The sequence below is a fragment of the Paramisgurnus dabryanus genome, chromosome 1, assembly GCF_030506205.2.
Source record: "Paramisgurnus dabryanus chromosome 1, PD_genome_1.1, whole genome shotgun sequence".
Lineage (NCBI taxonomy): Eukaryota > Metazoa > Chordata > Actinopteri > Cypriniformes > Cobitidae > Paramisgurnus > Paramisgurnus dabryanus.
The window spans coordinates 37,459,394-37,485,791 of record NC_133337.1 but is presented as its reverse complement, the minus strand read 5'-3'; the positions used below and the strand labels follow the sequence as shown (position 1 = coordinate 37,485,791).

Below are 26,398 nucleotides of genomic sequence, written 5' to 3'. Positions count from 1 at the left end.
ACAGGCGCGTGCATGAAAGATGCTTGCTCACTTCTCAGTGGTGTAGTCTAGATTTTTGTACTGTGTAGCCTATATTGTGTTTTTCCCTCTCACCCTTAACTTACTCGTCCCAGCACCACACCCCATAATCACCACCATACTCCAATACTAACACAACCCTGGGTTAAGCCTAAAACAACACAGCATGTTAATATACTATACTCATGTTTTCTATTTTAAATTAAGAAACCATTCTGGATGTGGCAAAAATAGACAACATACTTTGTAGGAATTCTGTAAATTAAAAGGCACAAGCCAGAAGCAATAATACCAAACAAATGGAGAAGAATATTTAATATTTAAAAAAAATATTTGCACATTTATGAAGAAGAAACCACAAAATGAATGTGACATTTGCACTTACATAACTATGGAACGTATAAAAACGGCTTTTAAAACTTTAATAGAGACTTTGCATGGGTATTTTAACCATATTCTGTGCTATCATTAGGGTTAAAAACTTTGGGAAAAAAACTTTACTTTTTACTTTTTGCATGGAATTGCTCATACAATCAAAGTTTCAATCCAAGTTTAATCCAAGTGTTTAAGTGGCCTTGTGACATGAAAAAAAAAATGCTATAAACACCATAATTTATGTAAATGGTATAAAAAAATAAAAGAGGAAACATACTTAAAGAGCACCTATTATCCGATTCACGATTTTACATTGCCTTTGGTGTGTAAAGTGTGTGTTAGCACATGTTAACTCTTTCCCCGCCATTGACAAGATATCTCGTCAATTAAGAGAAAACAGTTCCCCGCCAATGACGAGATTTTCCGTCTTTCCGCAATACCGCTATTATCCACCATCATCCGCAACTTTTTAAAACCGGAAGTATTGCCCTATGGCAAGCTGCTGCATGTCCGTGTCTGTTTTAAAGATCGCTCTGAATGGGATCTCTATGAAAAGTCCGTCATAAAAATGGAATTATCTCTGCTTTTTGCTCAAAATATGGTGTTTTTGCAAAAACCTACCCATATTCAAAAGCTGATTGCAAAAGAACCACTAAAGGTAGGATGAAACATTTTTTTTTGTTTGAAAGCAGAGGGTCTGTTCTTTCATTTGGTATTGTATGTTTCTTTATTTAAAGAAGAACATTTTCTGGAAGGCATTAAACTTTGGTGAAAATCATGAAAAACGCTGGCGCTGGCTGGCAACTTTTTTAAAAATGCTGGCGGTGAAGGAGTTAATGATATGCAAAAGGTACAAATCCCAAGAAAACTATGAAGTGAGTTATGTTTCCAACTTAAATCTCTTTTCTTGGACTACAACTAGGATGACCATAGGTGCCATTTTTCTTGGATGCGTCAGAAATATTAAACATGTTTAATAAAATCATTGAGATGATGACTTGCAACAACTGGCTCTTAAATTATAATACTGGAGCAAAAATTAAATAAAGTTTACGCAAAACTAAACTTTAAAAAAATCTGCACATGAAGGTTTCGTGTGAGCACATGAAACTAAACTTTTGATTTTTTTTACTCCAATGTGACCTTAGGGGCTTGGTAGGAAGGCTTATACATGAAGACAGACATTATTTCAATACATCTTAATTATAATTTATAAAAAAAAAATATTGATTTATGATTTCTTTTTCCTACTAAAAATGAGTTTTCAGCCTCCTCTGGCATTATGCACATAAACAGTGGCGGTCCTGGCTAGATTTACGCCCTGGGCGAATCCCTTCGCCGCCCCCAGAAAAAAAAATTACCCCCAAATCCCGCCACCAACATGTATTATTTTATTATATATAATCTTAAATACAAAAAGGTAACAAGAACAGAGAAAAACAAGATAAATAAATGTAATACAGTACACACACACACACACACACACACACACACACACACACACACACACACACACAAACACACATGTCTGTTGGCCATGGCTGCTGTGGAAGTATCTGACTCCTCATTTTTGCCAGTGGGTGCTCTAACTCCAAAATATTTCAGAAGTGCCCCTGAATTTACAATTAAGATACAATATCTAAGTTAGATACACTAACATCACACATGCATCAGTTACCCAATTAAAATGACCATAACACATATTTTATTAGTTTATAGGATGTTAACAAATGCTAAGCATACACTACAAATTATTTAAAATGCTATCACTGTGTAGCTTACAAAATGGCATGTCAATTTATATTAGAAGTTATTTAAGTTCACATATAGCGTATATAGCAATAAAAAAGGACACAGTCAGGAGGTCTGTGTGAGTTTGCACTTCTTGTGTTGCAAACACAAACTAGACTGTGTGTTGCCTATGGGTGAATTTAGTTGCATGACATGGTGCCTCAATTCTAATAGTTACTAGTTCAGCAAAACTAAAACCATGGCTAATAGCAACATATAAGCAAGAGGGCGAGGCTAATATAAATAACGTTAGCCTATTTCCTACTGTCACTCACGTCGTCACTCATAAATCGGCATACCTTTATCTTTATAATTTTTCCTCATCTTCTTTTCTTCTTTTTCTGATCTGGGCAACTTGTGGCTTCTTTGGTCTTTTAATTCGATCCATGGCATGATGATGAAGACTCGACATCATTAACTTTGCATTACATTTTGCCAACAACATCCGTTCGCCCGTCAATCAACCGGTGTCACGTGACGTGAGTCACGTAGATGACTCTACAGATTTTTTTTCACAAAATCCAATTGATAACATGTTCGTAGGTATATGGGTCTATGTTAATTTTAGGAATGAAAAATACAATTTATGTGGAAGCAGACGCAGCAGTTTGTGTTGTGTGGCCTCTGGCCTGGGATCAGTCTATCCCTCGCTCGCCCCCTATAAGGCGAGCGAGCGATTTGGAGTTGCAAGTTGGCCCGCCCCTTTCTCCCGTGCCTCTTCTGACACGCACACAACCTGTGTATGACTTAGAGATGCGCGGATGGGCTATTATTTCATCCGCAACCGCATCACAAAACTCATCATCCGTCCGCCATCCATCCGCACCAACGTTTCTGACCAGTTTTCAAAACCGCACCCGCCCGCCATCCGCTGACTGGGCGATGCAAGACGCTGCTGATGACAGCCGCGAGACTAGAAAGCTCTAGAATATCAGCAGTGAACTCAGTCTCCGATCGGCGCACACGGGACATAAATAAATAAATAAATAAGTAATGCCTAAATTAAACGCACAAATTACATAGTCTGCACTGGTGTCATTTTGTAAAACTTATTCCAGGCAAACCTTTTCTGACCTTCTATTTCCTTTGTTTTTAATTCTCATTTTTTGAGGCGTTGATAAGAGCTATGTCAAAATGCGTCCTCATTTCTCTGCGCTGTTAATGATAGAACGAATGGATTCTTAACATGCCGAGGCTATCCCAAACAATTAAAACCTTTATTAAATGAAAGTATATTAGAAAACTTTTGCTTGTCACTGTTTTAGTATTATAAGTTATGTTTTGTGTTAATATTATTATGTTTATGTTGCGTATATTTGCAACATAAGGTTGATTATTTGATATACTGTTGAATAGTTTAATCTACATCAATGTGTCATATTTTCTAAAATAAATTAATATTTTTGATTACATATTTATTTTAATAAGTCAGAAATGTCTCCGCTGTTTTCTGCTGACAGGCGCGGTGGGGGCTACTGGGGGCGCGTGCAACAGGTGACGCAAATTATGGGTCCTCAGAAGGCTAGACAGCGTCTCATTTCAGTTCTCTTTGAGAACTTCTGAGGCTGCCACCCTGAAAGACAGATTGCTCACCTTTTAAGGTTGCATGCTTAGAAGGACACAGCTAACAGTCGATCCGCCACCCGCCCGAATCTAATTAAAATATTATTTTTCGTCACGTCATCCGCCCGATCCGCGGAGTCCGCGGCTGTAACCGCCAACCGCGCATCTCTAAGTATGACTCTCAGCACTAACTTGACATGGAAATGAGCGTTAGTCTAAAAAACCGCTTTGATGTTTTTTTTTTTTTTTATGCGCTCGTGCGCCCTCACGTAGATTGCGCCCTGGGCGTTCGCCCACATTGCCCATAGCAAAAACCGGCCCTGCACATAAAATAATACAAATACAAAACTAATCATTTTATATTACATGTAGGCTAGTTATATGCATTCTTAACTATATGGAATAACATGAAATAATAAATTTGATCAGTTTAGTTGTAAGGTTAATTTTGAAAACATTTATTATCAGGGACGTGCACAGGGGGGTTGCTCAGGTTGCCCGGGCAACTGCCCATATGCCCTTCTCGACTCAAGTTGCCCTTCCGAGGTGGAAAAAAATAAATTGTACTTTTACTTCGTTTACACTATGCAGTGTTCCTTCGTTACTGTATTTTAATTAATTACGAAATTTGTATTTTATTTTTAAATTGCTATCTTGTGTTTCTGGCGCATTCGCGAATTAATGAGTCGTTTGAGTCGATTGCTTACAAAGTGTTGAAAATAAATGAGTCGTTTGAGTCGATTCTTTACAAAGCGAATGGGCCAAACGTATTAAATTGTTTGCGAATCAGTTTGAATGAATTGTTCAGATCGCTGCAAAAACGGAATCGTCCAAAGCTGTTTTACTCGTAACCTATGTAGAAACACGCAGAATATAACCAGTGTTGGGTGACGTGGAAATGAATTTACCAATCTTTTAACTAAAAGCAAAACTTCACACATGTACCCGCCATTACATACACGCGACCTGTTCGTCCATCGTCAGACACAGTAAACGCGTGCAACCTTCAGAAGCATTGTAGCACAGATTGAAGAAAATCCATCGATGATTGACGTCTGATGATTGTCTGTACTGTATGATGTAAGTGATTCTCACAAAACACACGTGACATGACAACGTAAGAAAACATGAGTTTAAAATCATTTTTATGTAAGTGTAAGCTGTCAATGTCCTCATCTGAGGAGATTTCTAACTTTATACATATGCAAAACTGTTATCAGTTTACTTGTCTGATATTTTAGCTATAAGCTACATCAACATTGAGACTAGAGTTAATTTGTTAATTTGAAATGCCTGTCTATTCTGTGTTTGTATTCTTTTTTCTGTACTGTTTGTTTTACACGTACTGTAGAAGTGCCCTTCATAAGTATTCTTCTGTTTGTTGTGGAGTCAAGAAATGTCTAAACATTAAAAGATGAACATGAGACAAAAGTACAGAATCTGTCACATTATTTTTTTTTAATGGTCACTGAGCTGTGTCCTGATTGTTTACACATGAAAAGCATAAAATGTGTAGGATCAGTTTGATTCACTTATGTGCATTTGTGTACAACATACATAAGTCAGCATTTAATGCTGTTGTTCTTTGTTGTTAAAGCATGTATGTGTTGAAACATAAACAAAGGTTAATAAAATGTGACATTATAAACTTCTGACATACTGATATTTATCTTACCAATTTCTGGTCTCCAGAGCAAACAGAAAAATCTTGTCTTTACAGTTCTGATACTTATGGAGGGCAAGTGTGTGTGCGTGCGTGCGTGCGTATATCTAGATTTATTTTTTCATGAGTAACTAGTAACTCGCTACTTGAGTATTATTTTCATTGCATACTTTTTACTTCTACTTGAGTAATTATTTATTTAGTTACTTGTACTTTTACTTGAGTAAAGTTTTTGGCTACTCTTTCCACCTCTGTTAAAAACTTCATGAATCTAGGCTGAGTTTGCCACGTTTAAGCCTAAATAATCAGACAGATAGCAGCTAGCTATCATAGCTTGCAGACAAGCAGCCTAGGCTACAATTTTTTTGGTAGGCATTAGAAAAACATGTTTGCTGATTTTAATAAAGACCATGTTATTCTCAGTCCTTCATATAGGCCGTGAGTTAAAAATTAGAGGGGGGGTGCCCTTTATATAGGTCAGAGCAACTGCCCCTAAAAAATCCTGTGCACGTCCCTGTTTATTATACATTTTCCCTAGTAAACTTTAGTGCACTGAGAAAGCAAGCGACTCGTCACTAAATGCATAAAGCTGCCCTCTACTGGTCAAACGTCGTTATTAAAGGTACAGTATGAGGACATAAACTTCTTAACTTTTATTTTTTATCCATATTATGAACACACACACAATCATAGAGCACACAAAACAACAATTAAAACATAATTAAATATCTCAAAACAAGCAAGGTATTAGAAGTTATGGTTAACAATAAATAAACATTGCAGTTTTTTTAATTTTGCTATTGTTGTTTTCCCTAAAGTTGTTTTATATCTACTAATGTACACTTTAAAAATAGACACATCAGCATATTCCTGTGGTGATATATTTTTAAATGTTACAAATGTTTGTGATTTACATTATTTTAATTTTAACATGCTTGAGGATCTAAATTATAGATTAAAGAATAAAATTCAACTACGAAAAATATTATACACACACAAAAATACATTTAAAGCAAAAAAATCATTCTACATTGATTTTAATCTATGATTAAAACTGTATACCTTAATGGCACAACAATAAACAGTTGATGTTTGTTTAACATTGTTCACAATTGCTGCACTCAAGCATCAAACATTACATTGGCTCTGATGCCTTATTTTATATTTAAAAGTCTCTGTAGGAATATTTAAAAAATCTTGACTGTTAAAAAATACATAAAAAGTAACATTTTAGAAAGTGGCCTATTTTTTTTAGTTCTTTGGATGGCAATATTTTACTTGAGCATAAAGTTCGGAAACTTCATCTGGCTGTGTAAGCAAATCTGGGTAAGTTTTCTTTGTCTGATCTTGCTCAGTGTCTGTACTGATGGTAAATTCTGGATCCCTTGCTGTACTGTCTGCTATTTCAACTGTTGATATGTTGCTGTTGTGAATGCTTCCCACAGAGGTCTTTGCTTCCTCTTGTCCTGAATGTCGGACATCAGCATAGACAGCAGTAAGTGAGGAGACGCCTCTGATCTCTTCTGACTCTATTTGGGTGTTTGTGAAGTCAATGGAGGAATAATGAAGAGATTGTGGGTAATTCAGTGAAGTTTCTTCCTTATTGGCATAAACAGGTTCTTCATTCTCCTTTGAAACAACATAATGGATGAACAACAATGCAGAATCAATTATATGTAACAGAGACAGACACTATTTTGTATTAAATGTTGGATTGAGTGTTTGTTAAAAAGTTGTAAATTTTTTTTCAAACACAGATGTTAAACTCACCCTGTCAGCCAGAATAAGTCCAGTGGTCTCTTCTCGTCTTGTATTTGAGGATCTGCTGTTTTTACTTCTAGAATTATTTATGTCCGCATTATAAAAAATGAAGAAAAATATTTTACTATTAACTTTAATATCTTTCTTACTTTCTTATCATTACATCACAACAAATGGATAAACAAAGGTACTGAACAATGAACAAGAAATAATATGTAATAGTTGTCAGTTCCAACATATCCTCCAACCCATATGATTGCATTGGTCATTTCACCAAATACGACCAATAGATGCATTTACTAAATTAGCACCTCTACCGGCAGCAGGTGAAACTTAATATATTAGGGTAAAGAATGATATTTTGGGGTATAATATGGCTATGATGACATGTACAGGGATAAGATTTTCAATTTAAACCACCAGGATTAACTGTATTTTATTACACATTACACTATTCAGGCATTTAGGGCAAAATAACATACCCATATATTTATTTTATGATATAAACACAGCATACAAAACAGTCACAACTTTTAAAAAATTTACTTAAAATATACCAAGTGTACCGAGGTCAAACGATCGATTTATTTGAAGAAAAGATGCAAAAGTGATGACAATCCGCTGTAAATATCAGATCCGGATGTACACTGATTCAAAAACTGCCGCAATGCTACGTCATCTATAATTGTGAAAAGTCATTAGCCGTTTCTCAATACCAAGTACGCCAAACTCGGACTTGTGTCCTTCGTAGTTCAACTTGCAAGTTCAGACTCGGAAGAACGAACTCCTGATGCGAAATGCATTCTGGGAAACTTCGCTGTCATAAGTCCACACAAGTCTCCTCTGATGCATCCTTGATAAAATGGGCGGATCAAGAACACATCCGCAGATTTTATGTGAACTTGGGCTTAATTTAAAACAGTACTTGATCCGTGACTGATGACGTTTCACAAGTCCACAAGAACACAAGTACAGACAAGAACGCATCTTGGCTGCGTCCGAAAACTCAAGGCAGTGACTCATTGCCTCGCTGCCTCATGAGGAAATGACTTCGGAGGCATGAAGGCAGCTCAGAGAAAGACTTTCGGACACACTTCAAAGGCAGCATGTTTGAAATATAAACAGAGAGCGCCTTTGTGATAACTAATCACATATTTGAAAACTACAATACTAATTTATCGCTATAAATGCAATTAAAAGGTGTAAAAAGTGAAAATCTACCTTTATTTACACTAAATTTGTGCTCCAGTCGCTTCCTTGGCCGCCATTTTATTTTTTCGAACTCGACCAGGCTTGACCAATCACATTCTTATTGTACGCTCACGCAAAGGTATCTCAGGAGACAGGAAGTAAACCTAAAATTGAATTCGGACATGCCTTGATGTCTTCCTGCCTTGGAAAGCTGCCTCAGAAGGCAGCAATTTAGAGTTTTTGGACGCGGCCATTGGCTTTTGTGTGTCTCATGACCAATCGCAACATTACTGTACGTCAGCTAAGAAACTATTGGCTCTTGTGACTGACTACATCATGCTGGTTTATGTTTGAATGAGATCTGACTGCTTTTTGATCACAGAGTTCTACATATAAAGTTATCGTATGGCTTTAGTTCGCAAGGTTGGCAACGCGAATGGTTTGTACAACTTTTATACTGTTTTATGCAATAAATACCTGTGACTGTACTTTTACTTGTGTGTTGTGTTGTGTGTGGGTTTAGGGTAAGGGTAAGGGTGGGGTTAGATGCTCCAAAATATCTTTAAAACATAAATGTTTATGAAACCGTTTCTACATTTACAAACTCATAACATTAAATGTCTAATCTGATGTATTTAGGCAAAAAAATTAAAATGTAACAACAGGTTGTATTTACAAGCTACTGCCGCTAGAGGACACTGATGCCTTATATGTCACTTTACGTTGTAATAAGGTGCTTTCACAAATGACTTATGTTTTGACAGTCTCCTCAGTATGGATATGTTTTGGGTTACTGACATCAGAAATCCAGCAATTTCAGAACAAGCTATTTTTAAAACTTGGCTTCAGTAAAATGTCTGTGTATCAATGTGTAGAAATTGAGTAAATAACTGACCAAAGTTTTGAAGTTACTATCTACAGTACATTCTTGTCTAAACAGCTCTTAAAACTACATTTCAGGACACAAAATATTTTGAACATTATACAGGTTTCTGTTTGAATACCATTGACAGAATCAGGATAGTTTGGGAGAGGAAATTTGGAGCTACATTTTAATAGCAACACTTGAAAAAGTGAAAATACATTTGTTATGATAAAACTTAATGGTTAAACTTAAAAATTTAATCTAAAATAGACCTCTGGTCACTTTTGATGTTTTTTTAATAAAGTGTCTGTATTGTTATACCCCGTGTGCTCACCGTTTACAGAGATGTTGAATGACACACAAGATCATCACAACTGAAGCTCCAATAGCAGCTCCAATCAGCACAGAGTAAAGACTGAAACCTGATGAGGAATCAACTAAAATAAAAGAAGTTATTTTAAACTGAAAGCATTTCATTTAGCAAATCTGTTTAAATGATATAGTTTAGCAGATTCACATTTTGGTTACACTTTATTTTGATAGTCCACTTTAGACATTCTACTAACTATAAATAACTTTGCAACTACATGTCAACTAACTTTCAATATTTTGCAACTATATGTCAACTAACTGTCATTAGAGTGTTAGTAGACTGTACGGGTTGGGGTTAGGGAAGAGGTTTGGGTTAGTGGAATAAGTTGACATGCACCTGCAAAGATACTTATAGACAGTTGAATATCTGTTGAGATATCATCACAATAAAGTGTTAGTAGATATTAAGCAGACAGTCTACTAATTCTCTAAAGATTGGTAGTTGATAAGTAGTTGCAAAGTTACTTATAGTAAGTAAAATGTCTAAAGTGGACTATCGAAATAAAGTGTTACCCACATTTTTCCCAGGGTTCCTGTAGTTATTAATTACAACAAAGTGTGTGAAGTGAGGAACAAGAAAACTTTTACAGGTGCTGGTCATATAATTAGAATATCATCAAAAATATGATTTATTTCACTAATTCCATTCAAAAAGTGACACTTGTATATTATATTCATTCATTACACACAGACTTATATATTTCAAAAGTTGATTTCTTTTAATGTTGATGATTGTAACTGACAGCTAAGAGAAATCCTAAATTCAGTTTCTCAGAAAATTAGAATATTACTTAAGACCAATACAAAGATTTTGAACATGAAAAATATGAGCATGTACAGTTCTCAATACTTAGTTGGGGCTCCTTTTGCCTGATTTAATGCACTAATGCGACGTGGCATGGAGTCGATCGGTCTGTGGCACTGCTCAGGTGTTATGAGAGCCCAGGTTGCTCTGATAGTGGCCTTTAGCTCTTCTGCATTGTTGAGTCTGGCATATCACATCTTCCTCTTCACAATACCCCATAGATTTTCTATGGAGTTAAGGTCAGGGAGTTTGCTGGCCAATTTAGAACAGGGATACAATGGTCCTTAAACCAGGTACTGGTAGCTTTGGCACTGTGTGCAGGTGCCAAGTCCTGTTTGAAAATGAAATTTGCATCTCCATAAAGTTGGTCAGCAGAAGGAACCATGAAGTGCTCTAAAAGTTCCTGGTATACAGCTGCATTGACCTTGGACCTCAAAAAACACTGTGGACCAACACCAGCAGATGACATGGCACCCCAAACCATCACTGACTGTGGAAACTTTACACTGGACCTCAAGCAACGTGGATTGTGTGCCTCTCCTCTCTTTCTCCAAACTATGGGACCCTGATTTCCAAAGGAAATGCAAAATTTACTTTCATTAGAGATCATAACTTTGCAGCAGTTCAGTCCTTTTTTAAGGCGAGATGCTTCTGATGCTGTCTGTTGTTCAAGAGTGGCTTGACACAAGGAATGCGACAACTGAAACCCATATCTTGCATACGTCTCTGCATAGTGGTTCTTGAAGCACTGACTCCATCTGCAGTCCACTCTTTGTGAATTTCCGCCACATTTTTTATGGGTTTTGTTACACAATCCTCTCCAGGGTGCAGTTATCCCTATTGCTTGTAGACTTTTTTCTACCACATCTTTTCCTTCCCTTCGCCTCTCTATTAATGTGCTTGGACACAGAGCTCTGTGAACAGCCAGCCTCTTTTGCAATGACCTTTTGTGTCTTGCCCTCCTTGTGCAAGGTGTCAATGGTCGTCTATTGGACAACTGTCAAGTCAGCAGTCTGATTGTGTAGCCTACAGAATTAGACTGAAAGATGATTTAAATGCCTTTACAAGTGTTTTGAGTTAATTAGCTAATTAGAGTGTGGCACCAGGTGTCTTCAATATTGAACCATTTTTGTACAATATTCTTGTATTTGGTTTTTTTTCTTAGTTGTCAGTTGTAATCATCAAAATTAAAAGAAATCAACATTTGAAATATATCAGTCTGTGTGTTATGAATAAATATAATACAATACAAGTTTCACGTTTTGAATGGAATTAGTGAAATAAAAAATAAAAAATACAACCCCAAAACAGAAAAAGTTGGGACACTGTAGAAATTGTGAGTAAAAAAGGAATGGAATAATTTACAAATCTCATAAACTTATATTTTATTCACAGTAGAATATAGATAACATATCAAATGTTGAAAGTAAGATATTTTGAAATGTCATGCCAAATATTGGCTCATTTTGGATTTCATGAGAGCTACACATTCCAAAAAAAGTTGGGACAGGTAGCAATAAGAGGCCAGAAAAGTTAAATGTGCATATAAAGGAACAGCTGGAAGAGGACCAATGTTTAGGAATGGGAATGTTGTCCTATTCTTGTCTAATACAGACTTCTAGTTGCTCAACTGTCTTAGGTCTTCTTTGTCGCATCTTTCGCTTTATGATGCACCAAATCTTTTCTTTGGGTGAAAGATCTGGACTGCAGGCTGGCCATTTCAGTACTCAGATCCTTCTTCTATGCAGTCTTGATGTTGTAATTGATGCACTATGTGGTCTGGCATTGTCATGTTGGAAAATGCAAGGTCTTCCCTGAAAGAGACGACGTCTGAATGGGATCATATGTATCTAGAACTTGGATAAACCTTTCAGCATTGATGGTGCCTTTCCAGATGTGTAAGCTGACCATGCCACACGCACTCATGCAACCCCAAACCATCAGAGATGCAGGCTTCTGAAAAGAGCGCTAATAACAACTTGGATTGTCATTGTCCTCTTTAGTCCGGATGAAATGGCATCCCAGTTTTTCAAAAAGAACTTCAAATTTTGATTCGTTGGACCACAGAACAGTTTTCCACTTTGCCAAAGTCCATTTTAAATGAGCCTTGCCCAGGGAAAACGCCTGTGCTTCTGGATCATGTTTAGATATGGCTTCTTTTTTGACCTACAGAGTTTTAGCTGGCAACAGCGAATGACACGGTGGATTGTGTTCACTGACAATGTGTTCTGGAAGTATTCCAGAGCCCATGTTGTGATTTCCATTACAGTAGCATTCCTGTATGTGATGCAGTACCATCTAAGAGCCCGAAGATCACAGGCATCCGGTATGGTTTTCCGGTCTTGACCCTTACGCACAGAGATTGTTCCAGATTCTCTGAATCTTTGAATGATATTATGCACTGTAGATGATGATAACTTCAATCTCATTGCATTTTTTCTCTGAGAAGCTCAGAAAACTATTTTTCGCTGCAGCATTGGGGGAATTGGTGATTCTCTGCCCATCTTGACCTCTGAGAGACACTGCCATTCTGAGAGGCTCTTTTTATACCCAATCATGTTGCCAATTGACCTAATAAGTTGCAAATTGGTCTTTCAACTGTTCCTTATATGTACATTAAAATTTTCTGGCCTCTTATTGCTACCTGTCCCAACTTTTTTTGGAATGTGTAGCTCTCATGAGATCCAAAATGTGCCAATATTTGGCATGACATTTCAAAATATCTTACTTTCAACATTTGATATGTTATCTATATTCTACTGTGAATAAAATATAAGTTTATGAGATTTGTAAATTATTCCATTCCTTTTTTACTCACAATTTCTACAGTGTCCCAACTTTTTCTGTTTTGGGGTTGTAAAAGATACATTAAAAAAGTTTTTATAACGAATCAAAGAAGTTTAATTTATCTAGTGGTTGAAACAGAAAACTTACTCATCTTATGAGAACAGTGAAGCCGTTGAATCTGATGACTGGCAGTGCTGTGAGTGTTGAAGGTGACACACTGCAGAGTGTCTGTGTCTGTAAGTGACTGATGGAGAGAAATGAAGCTCCTCAAGTCTGTGCTGTTCAATCGCTCCTCACTGATGGATGTGTTTGTAGAGTTACTGACAGGACGTCCAGATAGATGCCACTCCACTTTAGGAGAGGGATTCCCATGAGCCTCACACAAACACACAGTTACATCAGTTCTGTTACAGCTGAAGAGAGAGATTTTGGCTGCATCTGAAAGTAAAGAAGATATTTAAATAAATATAAATGCTGTTTTGTTATTGTGCTCTAGCTGTTAAAACACAAGTAACAGACAGTTAATACTCACACTGAATGTCCAGTAACACTGGTGTGTTTTGGGTACCATGTTTGTTTGTGGTTTGACAGTAGTAGCGTCCTGTGTGTGTACGATCAATCACATTGAAGGTGAAATTAGATCCAGTCTGATTCTCCAGCTGTCCTTCATTCTCTCTGTACCAGGTGTAGTTGAACACTGCTGGATTTCCATCACTGCTGCAGATCAAAGTCACTGAACTGCCCTCCAGTACAGAGTTAGATGGAAACACAGACACTGTGTTTTTAGGAGCATCTGAAGAGAAATTAAGTGGAGAAAATGTATTTAAAATATAATCCTAAAAAAGTATATTTATAATGAGATTATAAAAATAATGGATCAAGACGATATTATAATATTTGGCCTTATGTTACATTGGGTTGGAACTTAAGCTCTTTTACTTCCTGATTAAGCCAGTGTTATAGTCTTACAATCAAGTTCACCTGAATGACTTATACAGTATGTTAATATAATAGATTACCCAACCAATGTGAACAGACAGCCTACAGTGCTTAGAACTGCTTTAGCTCTAGGCTATGTGAAAATGTCACTACTAAAGACAAAGTGTGGTTAGAAAAACGATAAAACTCACACTGAATGTCAAGCAACACTGATATGTTTTGGGTACCATGTTGGTTTTTGGCTTGACAGTAGTAGGGTCCTGTGTATGTACGATAAATCACATTAAGGGTGAGATTAGATCCAGTCTGCAGCTCCTCCAGCTGTCCTCCATTCTCTCTGTACCAGATGTACTCTGCTGGATTTGCATCACTGCTGCAGATCAAAGTCACTGAACTGCCCTCCAGTACTATAGATGTAAACACAGACACTGATGTGTTTTTAGGAGCATCAAGCTAATTAAGAAAGTGTATCTAATCCTAGTTCATGTAAGATGAAATGTAAAAAAAACAAAAATGGGATGAAATGCTGTGTTAATTTTACTTTTATTCAAGTTTTACATGAACTCAAGAACGACAGTTTTTTATAAACAATTTCATATGTATGATGCATAATTATAAATGAGTTTAGCAATACAAAAGTAATTCAATTCAACAAGAGCATCACCAAAATAAAACAGAAATGCAGCAAAACGTATTCGTGTCACAATGCTTGAGGAACTAAGTAAAATAAACTGTGAATTCTCACACTTAATGTACAGCAAAACTTACTGTATGTGTTTTTAGATACAGTATCATGTTGGTTAACAGCTTGACAGTAGTTGGGGCATTTGCTCCAGCTGTCATCCATTTGAATGCATTTAACAAACATGATTAGATGCAGTTGTAATAATTTTACATAAATATTCATAAAGAATTGCTGAAAGAGTCTAAAAAAGCTTTCAAAACTTAAGAGTGGTAAGGCCCCCCAAAAATATAGCAAAAGCTCCATGACCCCCCCCCCCATTTGTATATTACATACAGTATGTTTAATAAAGCAAATTGTCTATTTGCACAAAATAATCAACATTTATTAATCAGTTTTTAAGAATATCATGTGAATTACGAGAACTGTAAAATGTAATATTTTTATATTCTGGTGAAAGATGATGGAAACATTCTTTAAAATATATTTAAAACCATAACACTACATACTTTCTGCTTACCATTTACAATTATAATGCATCAAATTGTTGAACAGAAGCTACATAGTTCACAAATCTGTTGCAATGAATTATATAACTATGTTTTAAAAATATATATAAAATCTAAAACCATTTACAAGCAATATATCTCACCTCACTATAAGTGGAAAAAAATGTATATGCACTTCAGAACAATTAGAATATTTGAATTATTTTAATATTTTGATTTAGCCTAGCCAAGGCCCCCATGCAGTACCGCTGTCACCCACAGTTTGAGAAGCACTGGTCTAGAAGAATCTAAAACATTTATAAAGCTCAGCATTGCAACTATTCTGCTCACATATGCTTTTGAAATTTTGTATGTATGCACAAAATGTAAAGAGCTGATTGGAGACGATGAAAAATAACAGCTAATGTGACTCTTGGAGTTGGTGATGGGGATTGTATGGTGAATGTGGATTAACCAACAGATAAGAAGGCTTACACTACATGCACTGTAAAGCATGTAGGACAGAAGTTACATTAAACACTGCTTCGCAACTGTATTACATTTTGGGGAAAAACTTAGGTGCAGGATCGATTGCTGAAGCTTTTTATCGTCAAATCATTGCCATGGGGCAACTTTCTGGTTGTTGTGAAGCCAACACAAAAGTGACTTCAACTACAAACTTATTTTATTTAAAAACGATACCAACACTGGGTCTTTTCTGGCATCCTATGGACAAGATTTGACATAGATCATAATCATAGACTGTAAAACGTATAGACTTAGTCCGTGATGTCACCTGTAGGTTTGTGAAGAGCTTTTTTGAAGCTTTATGTAGGCGGTGCCTGCCGTCGCCATCTTATCAGTGTGTTACCATGCATCACTCGCGGATAACCAAAAAGGAGGGATGTGGGTGGAGCTGAGGTGCTTGGTTTCTAAAACCATGCCTGCCTAGCATGACGGTAGTGACAACAGTTGCAGTTCACCTATAACTCAAATGACCATGCTTATAAATTTGCAGAACCTCCTGTGTTTCTTGGGATTCCCTCGTATTTTATCAATATTTCCCGCCTTCATCTCGTTTAAACAATTTAAAAACAAACAGTGCTATATAGCACCAAAAGTGGTTCTTTGCTCGTAATCATAGAAGAACCATTTTTAGTGCCATATAGCACCAGTGAAGCACCTGTAAAGCACCTTTGTAGAACCATATAGAACCATGTAGAACCATGTAGAACCACAATAATACAAAGTATACACTGTAAAAAATTACTTTCTTACTTATTTCTTACGTATTTTTGTCTTGTTTTCCGTACAAATATTTAAAAATTCTTAAATCAAGATGCATTTTCTTGATGAGCAAAATGAAAAGAAAATAAGTCTAGTGATCAAAAATAAGTCTAGTCAACAAAAGTTGTTTTCTCGTGATCTCGAGATAACGAAAGTTGTGGATGATAATCCAAATGTCATAATGTAATTCCCTGTCCATAATATTTAGTCTATTTGAAGTGGACTGCTAATGTATATGAGTTGGGGTCTTCGCCGTTACCACATGTGTAGCTAATGTGTAGATAGACTTAATAAATAAAGTTGGACAGTTCATGTTCGTGAATTTAGGGACCATCTCTAAAGTAATTCTGTACACGTTTCTATCTTCAATAGTATTTAACAGTTTATTTAAATAAATATCAACAATCTAAATAGTGTGCATTATAGCGGACAACCACATAAACACATTGGTTTTTGTTGACTTTCAGTCAGTCCATGTAAATGCTGTTAAAAGTAGAAATGTGTATTGAGTAACTTAAAGACGGTCCCTAAATTCACCATTGTAAAATTGTAAATATTGACAAATCTATTTCAGCTTGAGTGAATCTCTGATCCAAGTAAAATCTCAATTGTTCATCCAAAATATGCTTTTGCTGTTTACAAACAAAACAACATGTTCTATCAAGTACACGTAAGTTTTAATCACATCTCAAGAATGCAACTCTTGTTATGTCAAGATCACGAGAAAACAACTTTTGTTATCTCGAGATAACGAGAAACTAAGTCGTGTTCACGAGAAAACAAGCAAGCAAAAATAATAATAGTGCATGGCCTCTCTCGGCTTCTGTAGTTATGTAATAGCTGATTGACAGTTTTTTTATCTAACTACATAATTTCCCTGTAGATTGTTTTGGTCTCACTCCACCCCTGCCTAGGTAAATAGAGTTTTTTAGACTATGGCACCTTTAAGTCTAAATGGGCAGGCATATATCTCATGAAACAACCTACAGTTGACTTCACTTCCAAATGTTAACCAGCAAGAAGTGCTGGTTTAAAAAATGCTTCAGTGCATACGGGGAATAGAAGTAAAATAGACATTTAATACTCACACTGAATGTTTAGCATTACAGATGTGTTTTGGGTACCAAGTTGGTTTTGGGTTTGACAGTAGTAGTGTCCTGCGTGTGTACGATCAGTCACATTGAAGATGAGATTATTTCCAGTCTGCAGCTCCTCCAGCTGTCCTCCATTCTCTCTGTACCAGGTGTAGTTGAACACTGCTGGATTTCCATCACTGCTGCAGATCAAAGTCACTAAACTGCCCTCCAGTACAGAGTTAAATGGAAACACAGACACTGATGTGTTTTCAGGAGCATCTGAGGAGAAAACGAATTATCTTATGCTAGTTGATGTAAGATGAAATGTAACAACAAAATTTGGACTTAAACCTATTTTGCTTCTCATACAATCCAAGCTAGTGCAATACTCTTTTAAGTATAATCTTCCCAAACCCCAGCAAGCCAAATCGGTTTACTTTCACTTTTATTCAAGGTTTACATGAAATCAAGAATGACAATTTCTTATATAAGCCAAGCATTTCAGACAATGATGCTTTGTGTGCTAATCCCAGCTAGGAATAGCAAAACATTTGTGCTAACAACACAGAAAGCATTTTACTCACACTGAATGTCGAGCAACACTGATATGTTTTGGGTGCCATGTTGGTTTTTGGCTTGACAGTAGTAGCGTCCTGTGTGTGTACGATCAGTCACATTGAAGGTGAGATTATATCCAGTCTGCAGCTCCTGCAGCTGTCCTCCATTCTCTCTGTACCAGGTGTAGTTGAACACTGCTGGATTTCCATCACTGCTGCAGATCAAAGTCACTGAACTGCCCTCCAGTACTATAGAGGAAAACACAGACACTGATGTGTTTTTAGGAGCATCTGAGAAAAAGCTACTTAAGAAAGTGTATCTAATTGAAGCCAGTGCAATACTCTTTTAAGTATATTCTCCTCAACCCCAGCAAGCCAAATCTTTTACTTTTACTTTTATTCGAGTTTTACATGAACTGAAGAATGACAGGTTTTTATAAACAATTTCATAAGTCTGATGCATAATTATAAATGAGGTTAGCAATACAAAAGTAATTCAATTCAACAAGAGCATCACCAAAATAAAACAGAAAAAAAAAGCAGCAAAATGTATTCGTGTCACAATGCTTGAGGAACTAAGTAAAATAAACTGTGAATTCTCGCACTTAATGTACAGCAACACTTACTGTATGTGTTTTTAGATACAGTATCACTTTGGTTAAAGCTTGACAGTAGTTGAGTCATTTGCTCCAGCTGTCATCCATTTAAATGCATCCAGCAAACATGATCCAGCTGTAATAATTTTACATGAATATTCATGAAGCATTGCTGAAAGAGTCTAGAAGATTCTAAGACATTATAAAGCTCAGCATTGCAACTATTCTGGTCACATATGCTCCTTGATTCGATCTAGTCTGTATGCACAAAATGTAAAGGGCTGATGGGGCAAGATGAAAAATAACAGCTAATGTGACTCTTCCCTACTGAAAAATCCAGGTAAGACCAGCATAAGCTGGTGAGCTGGTTTTAGCTGGCCTTCCAGCTTGGTTTTAGCTGGTAATGCTGGTGTAGCATGCTGGTCTAGTTGTGCTTTGGTTACTTTTTAAGCTGGTCTAGCTGCGTTTTTGTCACTTTTTAAGCTGGTCTAGCTGGACTGGTAAGGCTGAAAGACCAGCTGACACACCAACTTGACAAGCTTTGCCATGGAGATGTCCCTGAATCGCATGATTTGGGTTCACAGCCACAGCTTTCAAATGCAATTACCACCTTAAAATCAACTCCAGACGTTTAACATCTGTCATTCATGAGGAAATTATTTAAAAATAGACAAAACCTGTCCATAAAACTGGTTTTAAGTCAACTGTCCCATTACTTTTGACCTCTGTAAAAAGGGTGAGCTACATATTAAACGGCAGTAATTCCTAAATCCTCCAGCCAATTTGAATGTGAATACCTCAAAATAAAGCTGAGAATGTGCACTGTAAGCCAATATTCATAATATGACTGTAACTGGAATACATTTTGGTAAACAGCTAAAATAACACAAAATGTGCCTCTGTCCCAATATTTATGGAGCTGAATGTATATGCTGGGCCATTGCCTACAAAATCAGCTGTCGGTGTTAAGAGATAATCATTTCATATTGATTAAAAAAGCCAAAAGTAATAATTGTATAGAATAATATATTTACCACATGAAAGAATACATTGTAATATGTATTAAAAACTACAAACAGTGAGTTTTGAACAATATTTACTATTATTTTGTGATTGCTCAAAATGTGTCCCACATATTCGTCACCACCGTCAGATATTTATAGAAAGCAACTACAGGGTCAACTGCATTCCTGAGGACCCCATTTTCAAACCTTCAGCTCTACTTCATGCTTCAAGATCACTCAAGCTCCTCTATGTTTGCTATTTTCTCCAAACTTGTTCATATTTTTGGACACTGGTACTGTGACAACCATAACATGTCAACAACGTCATCTTTGTATAAAAAATATTAGATTAGATTATGAAAGAAATGTATCATTTTTAAGAAGAGGTCTGAAGTAGCTAGCAACAGAGGGGAAACAAGATGGCTAATGTGAACAACTCATCTATTTTTTTTAATCTAAATAAGTTTTTTCTCACCACCGTCAGATATCACCACTGTCAGGTTTTCTGTCTTTTCTGTCAGGTTTTATGTATTTTAGGAAGTTATGATTTGATATTTGTTCATCACAGTGCTAAGGATTGTTATTTTCTGGACCAAATATTTACATAAAGTTTAAGCAAGAAGCCATTGACTTGAGTGTTATACATTTTGGAATAATGAGGCCACTGTCACCACCGTCAGATTAGTGTCACCACCGTCAGAGTTTTATTTGTTTTAAATGAATACACTTACAATATGTTTCTTCAGTGCTGTTGAGTTATTAAAGGAATAGTATCTCTTAAAACAAAAATATGTCTATTAAATAAAAAAAATTAATTACTTTTTCTTAAAGTAAACGTTGTAATAACTGGAAAAAGCCTATTTTACAAAAAAAAAATACAAACAGTGGAGGTTGCACGGGTAAATTGCTGAACTACCAGGACCTTGGTCTATAATGATATACCTTCAGATTTTTTAATTTAACTAACTTTTTTTTCAAAATTTAAACCTGTTTTATTCAAATTCCCAAGAATCACTGACCTGTAGGTTTGTGAGGAGCTTTTTGGAGCTTAAAGTAGGCAGTGCCTGCCGTCGACATTTAAGGCAGCGTGTTACCTGGCATCTCTTGCGGATAACCGAAAAGGCAGGATGTGGTGGAGCTGAGGTGCCTGGTTTTTAAAACCATGCCCACCTAGCTCAACGGTAGTGACAACAGTTGCAGTTCACCTATAACTCAAGTGATCATGCTCATATATTTGCAGAACTTTAGTGCTTAATATAATTTAAATGGATGAGTTAAATTAATATTTATTTTACTGATATTTAACTAGGACACTAACTTACATAACAGTTAGCAGTAACTATGATTGAGATTATTTAGTATAGCAGTCATAAAATGACTGGTTTCTTAAAATATTCTTGTAAAAATAAGTTATGAATCATTACTATCATTGTATAATGTAGAAAATATTTCTCTGCTGTCATTATTACCAAACATGTTATGCCATTTATGCATCCAAACATAATAATGTTAGGTATGATGATGATTACACTTGTATGTATTTTTCACAGTAACTGTTGCACTGTAGAATAATGGGTTAAGCAAAGGACATTGTATAGAAGTTTTGCACACTTCTTGCACACAGGGAATTTTCTGCTTGGGGCCCCCATAGACCCTAGAATCGCCTCTGGTTACAAGCTATAGCTATACAGACCAAAAAAACTTTTTGTACCAGGCTGTAAACATATTTATTTCTGCTGTAAAATTGGGCATTTTAACATGGGAGTCTATGGGATTTACTCCCTTTCCTCTACCTGCCAGTCGATGAATTGTACTTTAATTCACTTTCACGTTGGCTTCACAACAATGACCAGAAGTTGCCCCTTGGTAATGATTTGATGATGAAAAACTTCAACAATCGAACCGGCACCTGATTTTTTTTTTGCCAAAATCTACTTTTTTTGTTAAAAAGTGTGGATTGTGTAGTTCACAATCAATAATTCTTCGGTCATGTCTCCCCAAACCCAAATGTTAACCAGCAAAAAATGCAACTGGATAATTTATTCACGCCACAGTGCATGCTGAGAATAGAAATAAAATATACAGTTAATACTCACACTGAATGTCCAGCAACACTGATGTGTTTTGGGTACCATGTTTGTTTTTGGCTTGACAGTAGTAGCGTCCTGTGTCTATATGATCAGTCAGATTAAAGGAGAGATTAGATCCAGTCTGGTCTTCCAGCTGTCCTCCGTTCTCTCTGTACCAGGTGTAGTTGAACACTGCTGGATTTCCATCACTGCTGCAGATCAAAGTCACTGAACTGCCCTCCAGTACAGAGTTAGATGGAAACACAGACACTGATGTGTTTTTAGGAGCATCTGAAGGGAAAACAAATTGAGAAAATGTATTTAAAATGTATCTAATCATAACAAAAATGAAATTAAAAAATAGTACAAAATAATACAGTAAGGTTAATTAAGAAAAATATATTTTTGACCTAATGTTACATTCGGTTGGAACTTAACCTTTTTTACTCCTGATTAAATCCAAGCCAGTGTAATACTCTTATAAGTCAACCTGAATGACTTACAGCGTGAATTCCCATCAATTCTCTATGCAGGGCTGAAAATTGCAGAAATTCTCTGGGGGGAATCTTGTTTGGAAGAAGGGACTTAATATATGGGTTTAAAATAACATAACATAACATTCCCATTTAAATTTTTCCTCCTAAATATGTTTTCTTGAGTATTTAAGTCACACAATCTTTGAAAATACAACAAATTTGTCCCCAGGTTCAAGAAAAATTTAGTAGAGTGTGAAAATTTGGACTTTTGAGTTAATGGATATTTTAAATAAGAGGACAATTCTGAAATGAAAGCAAACATATACAGCAAAGTCATACAGTGCACTGTGACTGTGAAGTGTCATGACAAGCTTGATGATGCATTATGAAATAATAGTTGCAATTAAAAACTCATAATGGGTAGCATTTTTAAATGCTATTAATTCCTTTTCAATTCCATAATTCAAAAAATTCTAACCAGTTAGAATTAACCAGTGAGGTGTAACTCAGTTTTCCCTTTGAAATTGACTCTCCGTACTACGTCCCCCCACGTTTTCCCCCTCCCATTTCCAGCCCTGTCTATATGTTAATGTACACAAAATGAGTTATAAATAAAGATTTAAAATCAGCTTGTTTCTTTAATTTGACCAATCACAACATTGGATATCCAACAATCAGCCATAACATTATGACCACCTGCCTAATATTGTGTAGGTCCCCCTTTTGTCGCCACTAATAGGCCTGATCCATCAAGGCACTAGACCAGGGGTGCCCAACCCTGGTCCTGGAGGGCTACCGTCCTGCAGACTTCAGTTCCAACCCAGCTCCAACACACCTGTCTGTAATTATCAAGCAACCCTGAACACCTTGATTACCTGCTTCAGCTTTGTTTGATTGGGGTTGCAGCTAAAATCTGCATAATGGTAGCCCTCCAGGAACAGGGTTGGGCCCCCCTGCACTTGACCTTTCTATAAGAATCAGCTAAATTTATTTTCAGCAATTTCAGTTACAGTAGCTCATTGTCAGGGTTTTTGTTATGTGTTGTTGTATTGTTATGTTAATGTTTTTTAATTTTGAAGTTTTCAGGTTCATGTCTTTTATTTTGATATCAGTTACAGCCAGGGTTTAAATTGGGCCGGGGCCGTCCGGGGCTAAGCCCCGGCACATAGGCTGAAGGTCGCGCTCTGCTCTTGCCAGTGTACCAGCTGCACTGGTGCGTGTGCACTGACCCGAAGGGAATAATGCGTTTCCATTCATTATGGGGCATACTCACCAACGCAAGTTCAACGATTTGCGCGAGCAGATTACATACAAAGTCAATGCAAAGACGCAACCAGGCGCGTCCTCGCACGGGGCGATGAAAATGACGCGAATTGGGCGCCGCAATCGTTGCGAAAACACGCGCTTTTCCCTTTAAACGCGTCTTCGCGCAAGTTATGCAACTCAAGCGAAAAAACTCAGAACTTTAAGAACGCTCTCTCACGCAGGATCATTTGAGGAGAAAGAGAGAGAGAGAGAGAGAGAGAGAGAGAGACGCACAGAGAGAGAGAGACACAGAGACACAGAGATAGATAGGTAAGAATGGTGCCCACGTCGAGAAAACTTCATAGAAGACTAGAAACGTGTTAAGGATTATGTATGTCACTCATCTAATTACATACATAATTACATTATGTTAAGGATAACACTGGAGGGGGCGCTAGTGCGCATGTCTCAGGGATAGACGTGTTTGTTTAGGGCTCCTCTCCAAGGCCTCGATAATCTTTTTTTTTACTGTGTTTCATTCAGTTTAAAACAACCAAAGTGAGTTTCATTTCTTTATTTGTCATATTCTCTCTCTCTTATCCGAAATGCCGAAGTCAAACGTCCCAAGCAAAGCCAAGAACACCGAAGGCCAGGATGCTAAAGCTAACGCGCCGGAAGCCTCCGGAACACTGCCGGACACAGCTTTCGCCATGTGCAAGCAGATATGCAAAGAAATGTCCACATCAATCCTGGAAGGGGTTAATGCCCGCTTTGATGCTTTCGAACTGAACTTTCAGAGGCTCATGACATCGCAAGCCGAGCTACTGGCCCGAGTTGCCAACCAGGAGCTGGCTGCTAATGATTTCGAGACGCGGATTCAGGAACTAGAAACCAGATACACGGCTGTGCTCAAACAGAACGAACAACTACGCACAAAAGTCTCAGATCTAGAAGCCCGGTCACGAAGGCACGATATCAAGATTGTGGGAATAGATGAGGGCGAGGAAGAGGGCAGACCAACCGAATTCGTTTCCAGGCTGATTCCTCAGCTGCTCGGGGGTAACAACTTTCCTCATCCAGTCAAGGAAGATCGAGCGCACCGCTCTCTCCAACCAAAACCGGGTACCGGGGACCGGGGAAAAACCACGCACGATTTTGGCACGCATTCACCACTTTCAGGAAAAAGAGCTGATTCTCCGTCGTGGGAGAGCTCAACCACTGGAATACAAAGGCAAGAGAGTCTTTCTTTTCCCCGATTTCACATCTGAGGTGATGTCCCAGCGTAACGCCTTCCGTGAAGTAATGCAAACTCTGCGCAAAAAAGGAGTCAAGTTCACGTTGCGATATCCAGCTAAGCTACAAATTCATCAACAGGACGCAGCAGCACCGTTGCTTTTTGAAGACCCGACGGAGGCAGCACGATTTGCAGAAAGATGCTGCGACGGTACAGTAAAGTAAACTCCAGTATATTCAAGCACCACTCTGTTAAGATACAGTTTCGCCAACACTGGGAAGAGCACACCGCACGCTATGCTCACTGTTATGTTATTACCTCTTTTTACCTCGTGCCGAGACGTGCATATTGATGTAAATAAATACACGCATAAGACTAAGTTCGGCTGAATATGCAATATAAAACTTGCACCTTGGATGCAAATATGTGCATAAAGAATCATTTAGGTTTGATGAATGTTCTTTATTTATTTTTTATTTTTTTAGCCCTTATCTTTTATTCTTTTCTTTCACATAGTAACAATTGTTCACATATACATTTTTGAAGCCTTGGGGGGGGGCTAGTGATAACATCTGCTAGTCTCGTTAATTGTCTAGAGGCCTCTATTTGATGGTCCTGGGAATCCTGCGTCAGGTTCGGGAAGACGCGAAGGAGGGAGGGGTAAGTGGGATGTTCTTACAGTCTCAGACCGGTTATTTTTCTTTTTATTATACTTTATTTTCTTTTTCACATGTAATTCTTTATTGTTTGCTTCAATATTTTACAATGTGCTTCTTGGGTGCCACAAGCTATTTACTAGCAACATGGGTGTACATTTATTTTAATAACCCCCCGTTTTCCTCATATTATGCAAAGCTCTAATCGTAGAATACCATCTCGAGGAAATAATCTGACATTAGCCTCTTGGAATGTTAAAGGGTTAGGACATGTGGTTAAAAGAGAGAAAGTATTCAGACATCTTAAATCACTGTCAGCTGACATCATTTTTTTACAGGAGACTCATATTAAAACTACTGAACAGCGAAAATTGAGGAGTAGCTGGATATCGCAGGTTTATCAGTCGCCATTTACCTCTCATGCTCGTGGGGTCACAATATTGTTTCGGAAAAACGTTCCGTTTCAATTCTCCTCCATGACCACTGATCCATACGGCAGATATATTCTTGTCTCTGGCACCATAAACTCTTTTCCTCTGACGTTTGTAAACATCTACGGCCCCAACACAGATGACCCCAACTTTTATAAAAAGGTATTTGAGTTGCTTCCTGACGGCAATACTTCTAATATAATAGTTGGTGGAGACCTAAATTGCTACTTAGATCCGTATTTAGATAGGCTATCCACTCGTCCTCCCCCTGGAATCGCTTCAGTACAGGTCCTAAACAACCTGCTTAAAAGCAGGAACATGGTGGATATATGGAGAACTAAACACCCGGTCGAGAAAGAGTATTCCTTTTATTCACACGTCCACAAATCTTACAGTAGAATTGATTACTTTTTGGTAGACTCTCACTTGATACCGCATGTTATTGACGCCAAATACCATAATATACT

General features: G+C 37.1%; 1 protein-coding gene across 1 annotated transcript; it reads right to left on the bottom strand.

Moving 5' to 3' along the window:
- Positions 1–6,048: 6,048 nt before the first annotated feature.
- Positions 6,049–23,622, bottom strand: LOC135749843 (B-cell receptor CD22-like). Its single transcript, XM_073814067.1, has 10 exons — positions 23,568–23,622; positions 21,917–22,180; positions 18,248–18,469; positions 17,676–17,942; positions 14,322–14,537; positions 13,724–13,984; positions 13,339–13,629; positions 9,562–9,664; positions 7,181–7,247; positions 6,049–7,039 (listed from the first exon to the last, which is right to left on the bottom strand). Exons 1-10 carry the CDS (start codon positions 23,620–23,622, stop codon positions 6,662–6,664), a joined length of 2,124 nt encoding a protein of 707 aa, XP_073670168.1. The 3' UTR covers positions 6,049–6,661.
- Between the last annotated feature and the right edge of the window lie 2,776 nt (positions 23,623–26,398).